The sequence below is a fragment of the Podarcis melisellensis genome, assembly GCF_964234715.1.
Source record: "Podarcis melisellensis genome assembly, chromosome: 7".
In the NCBI taxonomy this organism is placed as follows: Eukaryota; Metazoa; Chordata; class Lepidosauria; order Squamata; family Lacertidae; genus Podarcis; species Podarcis melisellensis.
This window is the reverse complement of record NC_138539.1, coordinates 41,819,419-41,840,032: the sequence shown is the minus strand read 5'-3', so window position 1 is coordinate 41,840,032 and position 20,614 is coordinate 41,819,419. Positions and strand designations below refer to the sequence as shown.

Genomic DNA, 20,614 nt, shown 5'->3' with positions numbered 1-20,614 from the left:
ATCTTACCTCCCCCTTTTTTTGTTTTGTTACTACACTACTGATTTGAGTAGGCCATCTCACGAGAATGTTCCTTGAATATAGAGCCATTTGTACACATTTAAATAAATACATATGTAAATCTAGGGTTGAGAAAAACATAGCTAATTTTTGTTTTTTGTTTTCTGTTGCAGATCCGATCAGATTGTGAAGAAACTCAGTCACTTATATACAGAATCTCTGGAGTAGGAATTGATCAGCATCCTGTTGGAGTGTTTATCATTAATCAAAAGACTGGGGAAATTAATATAACAAAAATAGTAGACCGAGAGGAGACACCAATGTTTGTTGTAAGTACTATGTGTTTGCAAAACTATAACGTTTTCCCCCTCTACTACCTAGAACTAGAATATCTGTCCGAGGCAGTATGCTTCTGAATGCTAGTTCCTGGAAACCACAAGATGGGGGGAGTGCTCTTGAACTTGGTCCTGCATGCAGGCTCCTCCCGAGAGCATCTGGCTGCCCATTGTGAGAACAGGCTTCTGGACCAGATGAGCCACTTGGCTAATCCAGCTGGGTTGTTCTTACATCCCTTAACATCGCAGATGCATCTGGTGGGAACTACAGGGCCTTTTAAGGAGCAACACATACCATATTTTTCTGTGTATAAGATGCCCCCGTGTATAAGACGACCCAAAATTCTTAACCCAAAATTCTTAACCCAAAATTAAGAAAATGCACTATGCACTCTCCGTATATAAGATGACCCCTTATTTTAAACTTCAAAAATTTAGCAGACTGTATTTTATAATACATTGTTGTTAACATTATTATTATTATTAATCCTGCAGTATTTTTAAATTAGATAAATTATTTTACCTAACAAATGAATGGTTTTAGGTATTTTGAATACTACATACGCCTTCTGAGTTAATCTTTGTTTTTTGTTTTTTATTTCTTAATGCAGATTAAGTGCTTTGCTATAAATGTTGTTACTGGACAATCGGTGGAAACACCACTTGACCTTCGAGTCCGGATTCTGGATGTAAATGACAATTCACCCGTATTTACACAATCTGTGTTTTCAGGGTCAATTTCAGAGGGCAGCATGGACAGTAAGTACATTACAAACACATTGTAGCCATTTCTGCCACTGGATAAAATACGTATGTATCTATCTTTCTCATCATGTTCCATTTCAATCTGGGATTCCTCACCCACCTCATTCAGTTGCCCTTTCCCCAATTCTATGCACTTGTACTCAGAAGTAAGCCTCATTGTGTTCAATGGGGGCTGCTCTTGGGTGGGTTTAGGATTGCAGGCCAAAACCCTGTGTCTGTAGAGTAGGGATATGGGAAACTGTAGTCCCTCCAGGTGATTGCTAGACTACAACTCCTATCATTCCTCAGAATTGGCCATGCTAGCTGATGGGAGCTGGAGACATGGGGGGGCAGAAGTTCCCGAAATAACCAAAATGATGCATTTTAAAGGCACGTCGGAGTTTGCTACATTTGTAGTGCTGCAGATTAGCAGAGACTGGGGAACTTCATTGAAACATACTGTAATGGTTCTAGGGGTTGCTCGTGCATAAGCCAGTGCCAACACCTGGCTGGGTTGCCCGAGTGAACCTTTTCTGTCCGGACAGCTACTCACCCGTGGCTGTCTCAATCGCTGGCAGAATCCGTCAGTGGGCGTTTCTTAAACTTCTTCCAGCAAAGAAGCTCTTTGACGCCTAGTCTCCTCCTACTCTCCCTGCGCGGAAGCCTTCTGTGCAAGGAGAGTGTAGGCAGCGGAGGACCCCTACTCTCCTCGCTGGTCCCAGGCAAGGAGTCATGGGACCGCCTCGCCGATTCCCCCATCTGCCCCCCTTCTCTACTGGTGCTACGCTGATTCTCTTCCCCAGAAGATGGGCTGCCTCTCCCCATCCCGGGACGCTCTCTGGAATCCCTCCGGAGCCCGCTCTCTCCCTCCGGCCCTGATGACAGTTCCCTGACACATACCTAATATTTTGGAAAATGCCTCTTAGCAAGATATTGGAGAATTCACAAATTATGGCATCCTTACAGTTTTAATAAACTGAAGTGCAGCTCTTAAGGTTTTTGTTTGAGTGGTCCTCTCCTTCTTTCCAGACACATTGGTGATGAAAATAACTGCTACAGATGCAGATGAGCCAAATAACCTGAATTCCAAAATTGCCTTCAAGATTGTGAGTCAAAATCCTGGAGGTCCATCAAAGTTTATTTTGAACAAACAGACTGGAGAACTTCACATTGCAAATATCCTTGACAGAGAGGTAAAAATACATTGCTTTTCCTGAGAAATACCGCATTGCTTTTCCTGAGAAATACCGCAGTTTGTATGCTAGGGGAAAGAGCTATTCAGGACTTAAGAAAGCTTTCTGAAACGTCAGCACAAAATAATTGGCTATTGTGCATCTATTCAAGAAGAGAAAATCAGCCGGGCGGGGGGGGGGGGGAATCAGAAAGATAAGATGGGTTGAAGTGACAGATATGCAGAAAGCTGTAACTTTGTGCATGTTTACCTGAGTAAATGCCACTGAACTCTGCATCAAAATTGAATGAGATTGCGAAAAATGATGTCAATGAAATAGAGACGAACAAGACACTTAAAATGCTTCATAACTTATCCCATTACATCACATCATAGGATCCCTCCAGACAACCAGTTTATTGAGAATTCGTCCTGATTTTCTTGCACAAACCTTACACTGAGGTTCACTTATATCCTCTGTTCTTTATTCAGGCATTATTCTTATTTGTTTGCAGGGCTGTTAAATGAAAATTCATCCTTACACTTTTCAATTCACTTCCCCCTTCACTTTCAAGCACAATAAGTTAGATTCTTTTTTAAAAGGGGGGGAGAGATTTGTTTACTAGCGCTTCAGTCCACTTTAATTGTGGGACGCGGGTGGCGCTGTGGGTAAAACCTCAGTGCCTAGGGCTTGCTGATCGCATGGTCGGCGGTTTGAATCCCCGCAGCGGGGTGAGCTCCCATCTTTTGGTCCCAGCTCCTGCCCACCTAGCAGTTCGAAAGCACCCTTAAGTGCAAGTAGATAAATAGGTACCGCTTTATAGCGGGAAGGTAAACGGCGTTCCGTGTGCTGCGCTGGTGCTAGCTCGCCAGAGCAGCTTCATCACGCTGGCCACGTGACCCGGAAGTGTCTCCGGACAGTGCTGGCCCCCGGCCTCTTAAGTGAGATGGGCGCACAACCCTAGAGTCGGACACGACTGGCCCGTACGGGCAGGGATACCTTTACCTAAAGTTCAAGTACACACCCAAATCCCTCCCACAAAATATGGTCCATGTAAAACACTTTGCACGATGAGATTAAAGAGCACTACAGTGTAGAAGTGTGCTTTCTCACTAATGTGAATGTTTAAACGTTTGTCTTCCTTCCTTCTCCTCACTTTTATATAGGAACATGCAAGCTACAGTCTGGTTGTGAGAGCCACAGACAGGGATGGAGGTCCAGATGGAATATCATCTGAATGTTCCTGCGAGGTTTCTGTAACTGATGTAAATGATCAGTTTCCAACATGTGCACAGAGCTCGGTAAGCTATTGACTAAAGCAGTATCACCAGCAACAATCAATTCCTCAGGGGTGGGTTTATATGCCTTTGGAAGTAGAAATGGAAGCAGTCCAGACTATCAGCCTAGTTTCTACTTTCCCTTCAAAAAAATAAAATGAATGGAAAATGAATCTGTATTTCACTGAAAGGAATGCCCTACTAATGTCGTATAACCTGCGATAATGTTAAGCTGACAACTATTGAGGCCAGACTTCTCCAAGCTGGGGATGTTGCTGGACTACAACTCCCATCAGCTCCAACCAACATGGCTGATGGTCAGGGATGATGGGAAATGCAAGTCCAACAACATGTGGAGGGCACCAGGTTGGGGAAGGTTGTTTTAGACCAACTCTCAGGAGTTGACCTTTCATAGCGTGTTCACACAAAATAAAGGATTTTGCACATAAAAACATTTAGCGTTTCAACTGCATACCTAAAAGAATAGGTATACAGTATATTTCTAAATAAAACAAAGGAAAATAAAGTTTAATAGTGATTGCATGCTTTGAAACCATATGATTTACGAACTGACTTGTAAATACAGGAAATGAAATACAGAGTTACATGGAAGAGAGCTGAGATTGTCTACACATACTAACTGTTGGTGGGCAACTTCAAGGTTCCTGCTGCCCGTCTTATGGATTAAAATCATATGGCAGAGAACCAAAGAAAATAAATAACTAGGAGGGAGTTGAGGGGAGTTACTCTATATTGAGCTGCTGAGAACAACAAAATATGCAAAACAAAAAATGGATCGGTGGGATTACCATAGCAAGCTGAGTTGTGTTTTGATTCATTGCATTTATATATTATAGTTTATTTTTCCCAATTAAAAAAAAATAAAGTCCTCAGTGTGCTTCAAAAGGTAAAAAAAGGTAAGGTAAAGGACTCCTGGATGGTTAAGTCCAGTCAAAGGTGACCATGGGGTGTGGCACTCATCTCGCTTTTCAGGCTGAGGGAGCCGCCGTTTGTCCACAAACAGCTTAGTGGGTCATGTGGCCAGCATGACTAAACCACTTCTGGCACATGGGACATTATGACAGAAGCCAGAGTGCACAAATATGCCATTTACCTTCCCACCACAGCAGTACCTATTTATCTACTTGCACTGGTACACCTTCAAACTGCAAGGTTGGCAGAAGCTAGAATAGAGCAATGGAAGCTTACCCCATTGCATGGATTCGAACTGCCGACCTTCTGATCAGCAAGCCCAAGAGGCTCAGTCGTTTAGACCACAGCACCACCTGTGTGTGTCCCACAGCTATCAGAGAGAACTTTGACCTTCTAAAAACACTTTTCTTCAGCTTGCTGTGGTTATCCCAGTCACCCATAGATTGTTGTGCACTATGCCATAAGTAAGCATGATACTCTTTCATTCCGTACAGCTAATTGTATCCATATGAGTGACAAATGATACATATCAGTTCATTAGTGTTCATAGCAAGTTTGAAATGAGTAGCAGCCATGTGCAAACTGCCTTTCGAGTTAGTGGGAAACCCATGCATGCGTGTCAACAATTGTTTTCTTTCTTTTCTAGTACGCAATTACCATTGTAGAAAATACACTCAATCAAGAGGCTCTGAGAATACAAGTTTTTGATTTAGATCAAGAGTATACAGATAATTGGTTTGCAGAATTTTATTTTATCTCAGGAAATGAAAATGGCAACTTTGACATAGTCCTAGACAGAGCAACTAACGAGGGTATCCTGAGGGTTATAAAGGTAAGAATTTTCCTATTTTCATTGAAAGTCAAATTCTGATCCTATAACTGTTTATTGAAAGTAGAAAATATCCACTCTTTTTCATATCGTCCAAGAAACACCGAGTGAGAGATAACTGTAGTCTCTCAATAAAATAAGCTCTAGAACAGGAGGTGAGGAAACTGGGGCCTTCCTGATGTTGCTGGACTACAATTCCCATCATACCTGCCCATCAAACTGATGGGACATGTCCAACAACACATGCAGAGCCACAGGTTCCCCATCTCCAAACTTCAGCTTTGCTTCCCAATTGACTTGCTTTATATAGTGCCTTAATTCATCTCCGTGTTGTGCACACATCAAGTGTGCATGTTTGCAAAGGGGTGTCTACACAATCAGCAGTCCTGCATGGGACATGGCTACATTACTTATCTGCAGACTTTCACACTCAGTGTATGGATGTAGAAGGTGTGGGGTCAGTGATATGCATGATTCTGGGGGTGATATCAGTGGTGCTCCCCAGATTTTTATGCTGCTCTTTTGTAGGTATGACCAAGAGCCAGGGCTGGAAATGCAGTTTTGCCACATGTGTCAGGTTCTTAATCAACCACACAGGACTGTGGACTGACAATGGCTTTTCATGTTTCCTGCATTTTTTGTGTCATCTGTCAACATCTGCGCTCTGTCTGAAGCACATCTGGGGAAACTTCCTGATTCATATGTAATCTATGGAATTTATTAAACAGATTTAAAAAAAACAGAATGATCATAAGATCGTTTGACTGCTTTATTTGGATTTGACTTGTATGTGCTGGCTCTCCTTTTCGCTGCATTCAGCTTTTCTGGAAGAGTCTTGTTATGCAAGCAGCAAATGATTTTAATACAAGATACTTTCCAGCGAATGGCTTTCTAACAATAAAAATGCTATGTGTATGATTTTACTATCCATAAATGGATGTGCATAATACCTTGTGTAAAGGACCAGAGAACAGCATGCATTACATCCTGTTTCTTTCTTTGTTTTAGGAAATTAACTATGAAGAATTTTCAAGCATACCACTGAGTATTGGTGTGCGAAACATAGCTCCTTTCCATTCTTCAGTGGCTTCACAATATCAATATTCAGCGGCTTCTCAGGGTACCCCAATTACAGTACAAATAACCAATGTAGTGGAAGGACCAGCATTTTATCCAACTTCAATAAAAGTTTCTGCACCTGAAAGCTTAACAACTAAAACTATACTTACCTATGATGTTGGAACATTCCAAGCTATTGACCAGGATACTGGGAAAATTGCTACTAACGTCCGGTAAGATAGGCTTTGTTTTCAGGATTCTTCTTTGTAGCTCACCCCAAGAATTCAAACGTGTGTGTGTGTGTGTGTGTGTGTGTGTGTGTGTTCAGTATAAGCAGGACTCCATCTTTGCACCTACACATAGACATGCATAAACACAGAGAGAGAAAGCAAAGGCTCTTGTTTCCAAAAAGGATGGAGGGTGGGGGTCTGATCTCGCCACCACTTTTAATTGTTTTCTGAGATATGGAGGGAAGGAAAAGGAAAAACTGGGATATTCCGGGATCAAATCAGAAACCAGGATGGCTTTTGTGATTCTGGGACTGTCCCCACAAAACTGGGACATTGGAGGGTCTGCATTTAGTATACAATAGGTGACCTTCAAAGTTGATCTTTCTCTGCTCTTTAAACTGCGTTTGTCAAAAATGAATTGTGGCTATTATATGGTTGATTTTTAAAGGAATGCATTTACAGTTCTGAATTTCAAATGTCAATGTTTTGTGGAGATGGAGACTTCCAAATGACTGTGGTATAAATAAATCCACTAATGGTACTCATCTATATTCTTGAGGCCTCTGTTGAAAGAATATTATAGTTTACCTACATTCAAACCTTAGTATTTAGTCACAACAAATATTTGCTGCATGGTCTATCCCAGTGGTCTTCAACCAGTCTAGACCCAAGAAACATCTCTGACTCCAAAGCTTCCAGCAGAAGAAAGACCCATTTTCACTTTTGATTTATACTTAATGGTGCTAATAATGCACATTATTAATCATAAAATAGCAAATCACAGAGCAATAAAAATAGTGTTATCTTAGTATGAAAACCAATGCAAGGCAGATGTTCTATTATGGCCCTTCCCAGACATGAGGAGTTCCTGGTGACATGAAAATTGGAGACTCATTATTCCTACCTACAGTGATTGTGCCTGCCTGCTATAGCAGAAGTAGGAACTGCACAATCAGAGGTCTTCTAGGTTGAGTCCAACCCCTGCTCAGGACCCTGCAGGACACAGTTACAGCACCCATTACAGATGACTGCTGAAGTGCCTTCAGCAAAGTCTTGTCACCTCTGCTCATTCTGCATAATATGTGGAACCAAAACTCTAAGATACAACAAAAAGGTTTGCTCTCACATAACAGTATTTTCTACTATTAAACTAAGCAAATAAAATCAGTCAGTTTGTGCAAATGTAAACACTGTTACATCTTAAAATGAAGCCCAATTCATTTCTGCTAATCAAAAACAGCTACGTCATGGGACGTGATCCAGCCGCCTGGTTTCGAGTCAACCCAACAACTGGTGCCATCTCTTTCAACAAAGTGATTGATCGGGAATCAATCTATGTAGTCAATGGGGTATACTCTGCAGAGCTGCTAGCTATTACTAGAGGTAAGAAAAGAGCTGGTTTTTTAAATATAATTTTCCTTGCTATTTACAGGAAGTCTGCAACAGCTTGAAGAAATGCAATTCTGCAAATTGAGATAGTTCCTCCAACTATCTCGTAGTCCTTTTTGAGCTAGTGAAGAAAGTAGCCTTTGTGGGTTTCAAATAGCTAAATATACAAATATTCCCCCTTCAACAACTGCACCCAAATGTTGGTGTGGTAGTTTCAAATCAACACACGAAACTGATTCCCCATAAATCACCTCTGAAGACTCCACACTTCTTGAGTTCCTCTTTGTGTAAACTCTCTTCTGTCTCAGCTTCTTCAGCTTCCAACAGTAGAAACTGAAAGCGCAAAATAAATGCATGCTGCTCAGTCATGCAACAGAATGTTTACAAAGATACCCATATTTTCAAATGAATGGAGACACAAACTGCTTTAGAGCAGGCATAGGCAAACTTTGAACTCCAGATGTTTTGAGACTACAATTCCCATCATCCCTGACCACTGGTCCTGTTAGCTAGAGATGGTGAGAGTTGTAGACCCAAAACATCTGGAGGGCCAAGTTTCCCTATGCCTGCTTTAAAGAGATACAGGGCTCTACAAGATTTCTCCTACTGGCAGTTCAGTGCTGCTGTTCAGTGGTGTTGATCTTGATATCCAATGATATCCTGTTTAAACTATCCAAATTATAAGAGGCATGTAAACTATCATATGTGAACTAGTACTGATCATATAAGAAGCAGGGGCTGGATCAGACCAAAGACCCATCCATTCCAGCATGTTGTTCTCACAGTGGCTAACTAGATGCCTATTGGAATCCTGGAAGCACTCACCTCACTTGTGGTTCTCAGCAAATGTTATTCAGAAGTATATTGCCCCTGATCCTGTTTAAAGAATTGAGGCTGGTGACTATTGATATATTTTGTGGAATCAAATTCTGTAATTCTGCTGTGTGAAGGATTACTTCCTTTTGTTACTGGATCTTCCATCATTCAGCTTCATTGGATGAGCTCAGGTCCTAGAATCCTAAGAGGCTCTAGAATGCTAAGAAAGAAAATGTCTCTCTATCCATTGCCTTCAAACCATGCATAATTTTATATACCTCCACCATGTCCTCTGCCCTTAACTTGCCATTTTTTAAAACTAAAAAGACCCAAATGTTGCAACCCTTACACATCAGAGAGTAGTTCCAGCTCCTTGATCATTTTGGGTGCCCTTTTCTTCACCTCTTCCAGCTTCAAAATATGATTTTCAAGAGAAAGTGACCAGTGTACAACACTTCGAGTGCAGCCCCACTGTGCAGCTGTATAGCAGTTTTATTTTCAGTTCCCTTGCTTATAATCCCACACATTGAATTCACCCTTTTCACAACTGCCACACACTACGTTGGCATCTTCATTGAATTATCCACTATTATCCCAAGGTCTCATTCCTGATCAGTCCCTGCCAGTTCAAACCCTTTTAGCACAAATGTCAATTAAGGAATTCTTGCCCTCAGTGTGCAGAACTTTGCCCTTACATTGAATTGCATTTATCATTTTAATGCACATTTGCTCAGTTCAGAGAGCTCTTTTTGAGGCTCCTTGCAATCCATCTTTTTAATTTTATCATCCTAAACAATTTGGTGCCATCAATAAACCTGGCCACCTCATTGCTCAACCCTAACTCCAAGGTCAAGTTTTTTAAAAAATCACTGTTCCCAATACCTTGGGAGATACAATTTATTATATCCCTCCATTGTGGGAGCTGCCTGTTTATTCCCACTCTCTTGCTAACCCATTTGTGACAAAAAGCATAGTTTTTTTCTGAATCTGGAAATGTTCCTGCTTGCACAGATACACTATTACTGGGACTGCCTACATTTATTTTCACCAGTTTTCAAATGGACACACTGCAGGGTAATGCAGAATCAATCTGCAATGAGATTTTAGTTTCATAATGAAACCAGTTTCTCAAGAAGCACTTTTGAGGACTAAAAGGTATCCCATAAAACTAGATTGTGTGTGGACAATGTACTAAGTCTCCACTGATTCTAGAATAAAATGCTGTCTGTAGACAGCCTTCCGCCGCCGCCCCCCCGCCCCCCACTTTTTATCCCATTATCAGCCATTGAGTATTTAACAGCTGTTTAAATTCAAACAATAAAATCAACCACTTGTTTACTTTTCTGATTTGTACAAATGTAGTTTTGCCATACTGTTTGCTTACCAGGAGTATATTTCTTCTGCAACATAGACTAGTAAGATGCACCTGATTCCACCCACCCACCATCTTCATATAGATGTCTTTTATTACAGACAGTCCTTTCACAACAGCTACTGGTACCATTGTGCTTACTATTGATGATGTCAATGACAACTGCCCTACTGTAACAGACGAAATCAGAAGAGTATGTGTGGACAATCCAACAGCGGTAATCACAGCTCACGATCTAGATGGCCATCCATATGGTCCACCTTTTAAATTTACAATAGTGGCACAGTCTCCAGGAAGTTCGTGGAACATCAGAATAGTGAATGGTGAGTACATTTATATGTAGAGATCACCTTGCCAGTCAATGCTTGCCTGACTTTCTAAGCTGGTTTTACCTTCCAACACCTCCCTCCTATCCCTGCACCAACCATTTCTTTGTATGGTAAGTTTGTAAGAATCGGTGTGCTTTCTGGTCACTCTCAACTTGGGCATGTGGGAATCCTACACAACAGTTTGAGCAGGCATCCCCAACCTTCGGCCCTCCAGATGTTTGGGACTACAATTCCCATCATCCCTGACCATTGGTCCTGTTACCTAGGGATCATGGGAGTTGTAGGCCAAAACATCTGAAGGCCCGCAGGTTGGGGATGCCTGAGTTTGAGCATCTGGGCCACAGGAAGGGAGAAACATCTATTGAGTTTGTAGCAAGCAAAGACATTCGGGCAAAGGCATGGTACAACTGTGTAATGTTATGTAATTCAGCTTCAATATAATGCAAATGTCTTGCACTATCTGTAATCAATTAAAGCATCCCTGAGAGTGAGCCTTCTTCAACCTCATGTCCTCCAGGTTTTGGGACTACATTTTCCATCATCCCTTACTGTTGGCCACGCTGGCTGAGACTCATGGAAGTTGTAGTCCAAAACATTTAGAGGGCAGGTGTGTAAAGGCTGGGGAAGGCTGCTCAAAGCATTTGCTAGAGGACATGTTCTCCAAGCATGACCATCAAATAACCCTCTCCTGCTCTCTGGCTTCTCTGTGATCAACATGAATGTAGCTGTTGGGTACCTGCCCCCATTCACTTTTATCAATTGATGGCCAATTCTTACAAGACATTGCTAATTAACTTCATCAGCCCAGGGAATGGGAGGGTAAGCAAAGAGAGAAGTCAGTGGCATAGCTGCACTGTGCTGCAGGAAAGAAACCCAAATGTGCTTTCTTAATGCACCCTGATGGGTTCTGAGGTTTGTATCCTACATCGCACAAAATTAGGCTCCCATCAGCACATGGATTTCTGCTTGCTCATCAGGACTTCCCCCTTCTTCCTACCCCCACATGCTCCCTGTGGCCTCCCCAGCTTTGCTCCTGAGGGTTGACAGAACTCCTAGAACAGATTTAGTGAAAATCCATGGGAAGGAGAGGGTGAGGAAATCCCATTGTACAAGAGGAAATCCTAACGCTGACAGCACACTCACTCAGCACTATGTTGGAGGTGACCCTGAGAGATTAATGTAGTCTAGGCTGCCCTCATAAGGACTGCTAACTTTATTTAGGAACATGAACTTGACCCTGAGCAGAGATTCCAAAGCAGAATTCTTAATCTAAATTATTATTTTTGTTTCTTCCCTTTCCCCATCCCAAACAGATACCTCAGCAGCACTGTTCTCCCAGGATATAGAATTTGTCATTCATGAGGTCCAAGTTAGAGTGTTCGACAACAGTGGCAGAAGCTGTGATAGGCCACTGGTTATTCCTTTGCAAGCCTGTCATTGTGACCGCAATGGGAACTGTGTCAAGTCTGCCACTCGAAGAATCACTGTTACTATTATTGGTGGTGGTGCTGGTGGAGGAGGTGGAGGTGGTGCTGGTGGTGGTGGTGCTGGTGGAGGAGGAGCAGGAGGAGGAGGAATGGCAGGAGGTGGAACAGGCGTTATTGGTGGAGGTGGCCAGGGAGGAGTCATTGGGGGAGGAACTAGTGGAGGAGGAACCAGCGGAGGAGGAACTGGCTGGGGAGGAAGCACAGGGGGAGGAACTGGCGGAGGAGGAACTGGTGGAGGAGGAACTGGCGGAGGAGGAACTGGCGGAGGAGGAATTGGTGGAGGAGGAACTGGAGGAGGAACCGGTGAGGAAGCAGGCAGCTGGGGAGGAACAGGAGGAGGAAGAGATGACGGAACAGGAGGAACTGGTGGTGGCACTGGTGGTGTTATTGATTATGGTGACGGTGGTTATGGTGGTTATGGTGGCTATGGTGGTTATGATGGTTGGGGCAGACAAGGAGGCGCAGAAACTACACTTAGTGCTACAGCCATTGGCCTGATGTTCCTTGGAGGACTAATATTTGTGTGTAAGTATTCTACTGAAACTAAATTAACTATTTCTGTTTTGTTTGTTTGTTCTTTGGAATTCTGTGTGTTTTTTAAAAGGGAACTAGACCGCTGATCTTTCTTATTTAATATTTTGCTATAACATTATTGCATTAATGAAAGCTGCTCTGTGCACCTTCCCATGAAATGAGGATTTTTGACAAGAGGAGAGTTGAAGATTTTGGAGTCCCATTAACTATATGTTTATGTTCACGCACTTTAAAATCACAACCTAGCCTTGAAGGAAGTATCAAGTGCTGCATTTAACACAGAAATGTGTGCTACCATAGCTTAATGCACAAGGCTAAGCAGAGGGATGCGGGTGGCACTGTGGGTTAAACCACAGAGCCTAGAGTTTGCCTATCAGAAGGTTGGCGGTTCGAATCCCTGCGTCGGGGTGAGCTCCCGTTGCTTGGTCCCTGCTCCTGCCAAGCTAGCAGTTCGAAAGCATGAAGTGCAAGTAGATAAATAGGTACCGCTCCAGCGGGAAGGTAAACGGCATTTCCGTTTCGCTGCTCTGGTTCACCAGAAGCAGCTTAGTCATGCTGGCCACATGACCCGGAAGCTGTACACCGGCTCCCTCGGCCAATAAAGCGAGATGAGTGCCACAACCCCAGAGTTGTCCACAACTGGACCTAATGGTCAGGGGTCCCTTTACCTTTACCTTTAAGCAGAGTCAATGGCCAAATAGCTGTCTTACTTGTTTCCAAAAAGCCTTAAGATACCTCATCAACAGATAGTTCTGGGTGCAGCAATGAAAATATAGGAAGTAGCCTTGTGCTGATTCAGACCAGTGCTCCATCTAGCTTGGTAGTGTCTCTACACTGACTGACAGTAGCATTTGTGGGATTTTAGGCAGCAGTTTTCCCCAGCCCTGCCTGGAGATTGATTGGGGATTGGGAATCTTGGGGATTGAACCTGGGACCTACTGCATGCAAAGTAGATGCTTTACCACTCAGCTATGACTCTTCCCAACTGCACCTGCAAAGCAGATCCAGAGATGCATCAGTTGCCATAGGAGTGCTGCTCATGTAGCTGCCAGGGCAGCTGCTGTATCAGCAATGGGAATGGTGTTAAATTGGATCCCAGCACCAGTGGGCTGACTGGTCTGCTTGAATCAGAGTTATATCCTGGCACCTAATGCTGTCTCAGCCATGCCTGTTCGTGTAAAGAAGGATAAATAGAAATAATGTGTTGTTCGTAATGCTCACCATTGAAACATAAAAGTGGTTAAACAAATAGATTAAGAAATAAAGATGATAAGAGAAAATAATTTAGAACAGTAAGAAAACACAATTAAAAGGACAGTAAATAGGAAACCATGGAAAGAGTGGAAGGGAAGTAAAAGTAAAGATATATAGTAATTTGGATGAATATAGATAAGTTATTATTATTATTGTAATTTGTGTTTTTTATATATGCTGTTATCTTTCTTATTATTTTGTGCATGACTGTAACATAGTATGTGTTGTCGAAATAATAGAAAAGTAAATAAGAAAAAAGAAAGAAAGAAGCATAAAAGTGGTTAGAAATCAAAGGATTCTTGGTTCTGTCTAATTTAAAATTCCTCTTGGGTCTCAGAACTTATCATTCCTTGCAAATTAAGTTGCATATTTATATTTGGAGACAAATATATGCCATAATGCTTAAAAACAGCATCAATTTCTTTTACCTCTTCTATTAGTGGTTCCAATTCTGATGTCACAGAGTGACTGTTGCGGCTATTGTGGATCTGGTCCTACTGGTGGCGTTGGGGCTGGATTTGAGCCTGTGCCTGAATGTTCAGAAGGAGCTATTCATTCATGGGGAATTGAAGGAGCACAGCCTGAAGACCGGGTTGGTTCATAACTTTGCAGAAAGCTTTACAGACTCTATCCCATTATCAATATGAAGCCTCTAACACAATGATGGACCTGTCAGACTTCCCAGCACAACCATTATTGTCTGTCCCATCTATTCCATTTCAACATTTATATTCCACTCTTCAGTGTTTTCACTCCAAGCCGACACCCAAGTAATATAAAAGCAACCAAAATAAGCATAGCAAAACAACATATTACTTGGTTGACTATTTTCCTCCATATTGATCTGCCCAACTGCTAGGATCAGCTGAGGCAAGTCTCCCAGGCAGAAGCAGCTCACCAGGTGGGATGGAACTGCTGTGCTAGCTTCCTGACAGGTGGGCCACTGTTATTTACTGGGAGGGAGGAGCAAGGCAGCAGGGAGGTTGGAGCAGTATCACCATCATCATCACCATCATTAAAATTTCTATACCGTCATCTGAAGATCACAGGGTGGTTTACAATATAAAAACACAAAAATACATACCATAATAACAAGCAAAAATAATTCTCCCCCCATCCACCCCCAGTTTAAAAGGCCATAGATTTTTTAATTAGCAAAATGTCTCAGAGGAGTGTTTTTATCCAGCACCTAGAGATATGTAACCAAAGCCCAGGTGAACTTCCCTGGGGAAAGCATTCCACTAAGGGGGAGTGACCACAGAAAAAGCCCGTTCTCATGTTGCAGCCCTCCAGACCTCTCACAGAGGAGGCACACTAAGAAGGGCCTCAGATGGTGATCACAGGGTCCAGCTCCCTTCATATGGGGAGAGGCAGTTTTTGAGGTAGCGTGGTCCTGAGCTTTTTAAGGCTTTATAAGTCAAAAGCAGCACTTTGAATTGGGCCCAGAAACTAATTGGCAGCCGGTGCAGTTGAGCCAGGATTGGCATTATATGCTCAAGCCGTCTTGCCCCAGTGAGCAACCTGGCCTCCAGCTGATGTTTCCAAACTGTCTTCAGAGGCATCCCTATGTATAACATGCTGCAGTAATCTAACCTGGAGGTTAACAGAGCATAGACAACTAATGTTAGGCTATCCTTGTCTAGGTAGGGGTGCAGCTGAAGCAGATGGAAGGTACTCTGTGCCACCAAGGCCACCTGAGCCACAAGTGAGAGCGGCAGATCCAAAAGTACTCCAAAGTTGCATACCCTCTCCAGAAGAAGTGTAATCCCATCACTTACCTGACCTCCTGGTAGGTGGGTTGCTGCTGCGGAGGGGGAGGGGCCAGGCAGCAGGGTCAGCCTTATGCAAATTGACTCCCCCTCCACTGCCTTGTCCCACCTTCACTCCCTGTGAACAGCAGCAGCTCTGCTGCCGGGAGATTAGGTAAATGCTCCCACTCCAACCCAACATATGCTTCTAACGCCTGTCTAGTTTCCCATTATGCTTGTGGTCCTCTGAATCAAGCCAAAAACCTTGTATTTACATCTCTTTTTAAAAATCAATATTTAAACTAGCTTTTTAAAAATTATTTTTACTCACTTCTTTTAGGATGTTTCAAATATTTGCGGGCAAGTAGCAAATACAGGCATGGGTGACTATGGTGACTCCTCAGGTAAGGCTAAACAGACATTGTAAGTTTGGTAAATAATACTTTTCATATTTATTCCTTCCAGTGGATATATGGAAGGATAATACAAAAGGCTTGGAGATACAGGGCAGCTTCAGAAGCATAACCCAGCCCCACAGCCTGTGTTCACCTACTATAGTTTAGATCAGGATTTCCCAGACTTGGGTCTCCAGCTGTTTTTGTAGCCCGAAAACAGCTGGAGACCCAAGTTTGGGAAACCTTGGTTTAGATCTTGTTAGCACCTCCAACATTAACTGAAGTCCATACCATTGAAATCCAGAGATCAACAGATGTTCCTTTGTGCATATGGCATTCATCCATACAGATAAGCTGCTCACCGTGTGGCTTTCACAGAAGAAAAAGTAGAAGAAGAAGAGGAGGGGGAGGGGGGAGGAAACACCTATACCGTGGTACCTTGGTTTACGAACTTAATCCATTCTGGAAGTCCATTCTTAAACCAAAACCGTTCTTAAACTGAGGTGCGCTTTCCCTAATGAGGCCTCCCACCGCCAGTGCCCTTCTACCGTTCGGCTTCCATTCATAGACCAGGGTAAAGTTCGCTAACCGAAACACCTACTTCCGGTTTGCAGAGTTCATACACCAAAGAGTTCATTAACTGGGCTGTTCGTAAACCGAGGTACCACTGTATATGAGCACTAGTAGCAGTTGGCCTATTAGGATGCACTGCTCCAACAACTTCAGTCTGCCCTCAACCAGCCCCACTCTGCCAGCTTTCTTGACGGTGGCACTGGCTGTCAGCTTCCTCCTCTTCAGTCTCAAGATTGCCCTTGTAAAACTCAGAAACAAAGAGGATGGGTGCAAAATTAGAATTAGCTGGCTCAGTCTGTCATTACTTCTAGCACTACCTACCGTATTTTTCCATGTATAAGACTAGGTTTTTTTCCTTAAAAATAATGTCAAAAATTAGGGGGCGTCTTATACACGGATACATCTTCCCCCATTTTCTTAAATCTGAGTCCCCCAAAATAGGGGGCATCTTATACATGGGGGTGTCTTATAGATGGAAAAATACGGTACCTTTTGCCTAACCAGACCCAAGGGACACCAGCCACTACTGCTTGCCCATATTAATGGGGTTTAAAGTGGCTTGAATTCATCTCTGCATTGGCTACTAGGCCAGGATGTTTGGGGGCTACATAAATTACCACTGTTCCTCCGAAAGCATCATGCAAAACTAATATGGGGTTGTTGTTGTTTCTAATTTCCAGATATCTATGCAACTAAGTATAAAGGTGGAGTGAGTACAGGAGTTGAAGAAACAATCGGACTCGGAGCAGTTAAAGGCTATGGAACGAATGTTGATTATGGAACTACTACAGGCTATGGAACAACAGGAAGAAAAGAAGCATATGGAGGGACCATAAAAGAATACAGAGAGAGTGGCGTGAATATGGCTTTCTTGGACAGCTATTTTTCAGAGGTAACCCATGTTCATCTCTTTCAACGCAGGCAGTTTACTAAATGTGCCAGTTTGGGACAAGTCCTTACCATGGTTGTATGCAACTGTCCTTGCCAGTATATGTAGGGCAAATTTCAGTCCCAGGTAAACAGGACTATGTTCAGGGTCAGAGAAGTCCAAACTGCTTTTATCCAAGTTGCTGAATGCAGTTGCTTTAGCAAATTGGAGGGGTGGTAGGCAAAGGTGGTGACTTTAGGATGCTTTGCACCAAGTGTATTTCTGGGTGCAGAGAAGTTATACTTGCTGGTTGTATCTGACCACATCTGCCCCTGCCACATCATTTCCTAGGCACATCAATTTCTCCTTCTGCCCTCAACTTAAACTCTGCATGCCTGACCTTTGGCTAACAGCAGAAGGAATTTATCTGAACAAATCTAATCACTCCAATTGCACATTTTTTAACCACTGATATTCTGTCTGGTGCTCAGTAGCAGTGCATTGCATCTCTTACTAATAGATTTATTTTCTTCTCCATGTTGATCACAAGAAAGCAGGGACTTCAACTCTGTCTTCCCCTTTCTTCATTTTTAGAAAGCGTTTGCCTATGCTGACGAAGACGAAGGCAGACCTGCAAATGACTGTCTCCTGATATATGATCATGAGGGTATAGGCTCTCCTGTTGGTTCCATTGGCTGTTGCAGTTTTATTGGTGATGATCTGGATGACACCTATCTAGATACACTGGGACCTAAGTTTAAGACCTTGGCAGAAATCTGCCTGGGTGTGCAAATTGAGTCATTCCCAGATACTGACTCAAATTGGCCATCTTTGCCCAATCCTGATCTCGATATAAGCCTGCCACCGCCTGGAACTACCATCGTTGTTAATACATCTTCAACTATGACTCCACCTCCTCCTGTTGGCAGCACGACGGTTGTTACTGAAAATACCTACACAACTACTTCTGCTGTACAGCCTCCAAGGCCTGATCCTATGCTCCAAGGCAATGTAGTGGTGACTGAGACGTATACAACGGGGCCAACAATGAAACCTCCTACAATGAATGTCGATCCTCTGTGTGGATCAAATGTTGTGGTAACAGAAAGGGTGCTTGCTCCTGGCGCGGTCACTGATTTGCATGGCATGATAGATATTCCAGAGCTACCAGATGGGTCCAATGTGGTGGTCACAGAAAGGGTGATTGCTCCAAATGCAAGGATACCCCCTTCCATGAGTATTCCTGACCTGTCTGAGGGGTCAAATGTAGTGGTGACGGAAAGAGTGATTCGACCTGTTGCAGGCATGCAGGGCAATTTGAGCATTCCTTCTGAGTTATCAGGTGGACGCAATGTGGTTGTTACTGAAAGGGTAGTGTCAGGGGCAGGAATGAGTGGAGGCATTGGTGGCATGAGTAGCATCCCTTCTGAGTTATCAGGTGGACGCAATGTGGTTGTTACTGAAAGAGTAGTGTCAGGGGCAGGAATGAGTGGCGGCGTTGGCAGCATGAGTGGCATCACAGGTCAAATGCTGAGTCCCGATAATCTCCTTAGCCAAACAATAGGATCTGCTTCTCCTGGTACGAGTCGAAGGCGAGTGACAAAATACAGCACTATTCAGTATTCGAATCAATAAAGCCTCTAGCAATTACATATTGCTGCAAAACTCCCCCTTTTTTTAAGAGAGAGATTTGCCACTGAACAATGTTATTATTTATACATAGCAAATCACATGGGGGGAGAGACTTGCCTGAAAACTTCTTAAAGCTATGCAGACCAAAAAGGAAATGCAGAATCACTGTCAATATAGGACCACTCTAGCATCCTGCCCGCCCCCCATCCACAAATGGCAGTGAATATAATACAGGAGCCAATGGCACAGACTTTTAATACATCATTGGTGTTGGAGAGCATTGTGGGTCCATCGTGGTGCCTTCCTTCTTAATGTCATTTGCTAAAAACACCCTGTGTTTGCTCGCCACATTATTCAATTGTTTTTACCAGCCTGGAAAGGAAATGGAATTGTGCTCAATGTGACTTTTAGGAACAGCTCCCTTAGGAACACTGGCCGGACTGTTTCACTCAGTTTTGGAACTGCTTGGTGTATTTCATAGTGCTTGCATAGAATCTCTTCCAAGTAGTAACTTCAGATGTAATGCACAGTTCAATTCTCTAGCTGGCAAACATGAAGGCGCTAGGTAACAAAGTGAGGGAAAGAGGAAAGAAACAAAATACATCAACTTTCGTATGACAGACTGAAATCCTGTGTGATATCACAGTCAGAATGGCAGGCTCTTATGAGCTCTTTTAAGGACAACACACAGCCCTAGCAGCAGAGGATTCCAGGTTGTATCTGGTTTAAGCAAAATTATTACAGGTCATTGCAATATTGATGAATGATGCATGTTTAAGACCCCATTGAATGCCATCAGTTCTCAGAACATATCAGCCACTCTTTATGACTTTGTATATGATGAATACAAACTCTTCCTGGCCAGCTACAGGAACCACTCTGGTCATGAAACAATTACCTTTCTGACAGTATACATTACCATCCCTCTACTTAGTTTCCTATAGAGCTTAAACTGCATGGCATACTGGCAGAAGGAACCACATACTTGGGAAAAAATGATAACAAGCCAAGAGCACAGGTACGACTAAGCGAGCCTGTTGTATCATATCTCGAAAGCAAATTTGATTATTGAATGGTTTCTCTCTGAAGAAACTTGCTCTGATAAATCTGTATTTCGACAAAAGCTTAACATCTCCAGCTAAATATTTGCTATTAACTTTTTAAAGCTGCTGCAAAACCCTAAAACTGAAATCCTATGCCTGCCATGGAGTAAGTCCCCACACTGAACCATGGATTACTTGTGGAACAAGCATAAGATTGCACTGCTACCCAAATCTTTTCTATGTTGTTTATTGCTTTCATGGAAGCTTAAATGCACACAAAGCTGAGTCAATAAAATACTGAAAATATAGACTATATTGGCCAGGATCCAAAGAGCTTCTTCAGGAACACCAAAGGGAACCTGCTTGCATGCACCCAGAAGAATATTGGGCTTTTCTTTCTTTCGTCATCATATCCCTATGCTTTATCATAAACTAACACTTTATATATGATCATGAAGGTAAAGGCACATCTGTTGGTTCGACTGACAGTTACATGTTTATTGGAGATATGGCATAGGGTGCTTCACTGGGCATGCAAAGGCCCTAGAAAACTTCTTTGGGTACTGGCTCACATGCTTAGTTATTTACCATATGTAA

At 42.8% G+C, this 20,614-nt stretch overlaps 1 protein-coding gene across 1 annotated transcript in view; it reads left to right on the top strand.

Moving 5' to 3' along the window:
* The window catches only part of LOC309374808 (uncharacterized protein), a 74,043-nt gene that overhangs the window by 12,392 nt on the left and 41,037 nt on the right, over positions 1-20,614 (top strand). The window contains exons 4-17 of the mRNA XM_081919988.1: positions 172-327; positions 945-1,092; positions 2,107-2,270; positions 3,416-3,550; positions 5,106-5,291; positions 6,297-6,580; positions 7,818-7,960; positions 10,256-10,477; positions 11,797-12,495; positions 14,199-14,350; positions 15,847-15,910; positions 17,155-17,366; positions 17,937-18,974; positions 19,909-19,992. Of these exons, the coding sequence (XP_081776114.1) occupies positions 172-327; positions 945-1,092; positions 2,107-2,270; positions 3,416-3,550; positions 5,106-5,291; positions 6,297-6,580; positions 7,818-7,960; positions 10,256-10,477; positions 11,797-12,495; positions 14,199-14,350; positions 15,847-15,910; positions 17,155-17,366; positions 17,937-18,974; positions 19,909-19,992 (3,687 nt within the window). The remainder of the gene's footprint in view (positions 1-171; positions 328-944; positions 1,093-2,106; positions 2,271-3,415; positions 3,551-5,105; positions 5,292-6,296; positions 6,581-7,817; positions 7,961-10,255; positions 10,478-11,796; positions 12,496-14,198; positions 14,351-15,846; positions 15,911-17,154; positions 17,367-17,936; positions 18,975-19,908; positions 19,993-20,614) is intronic.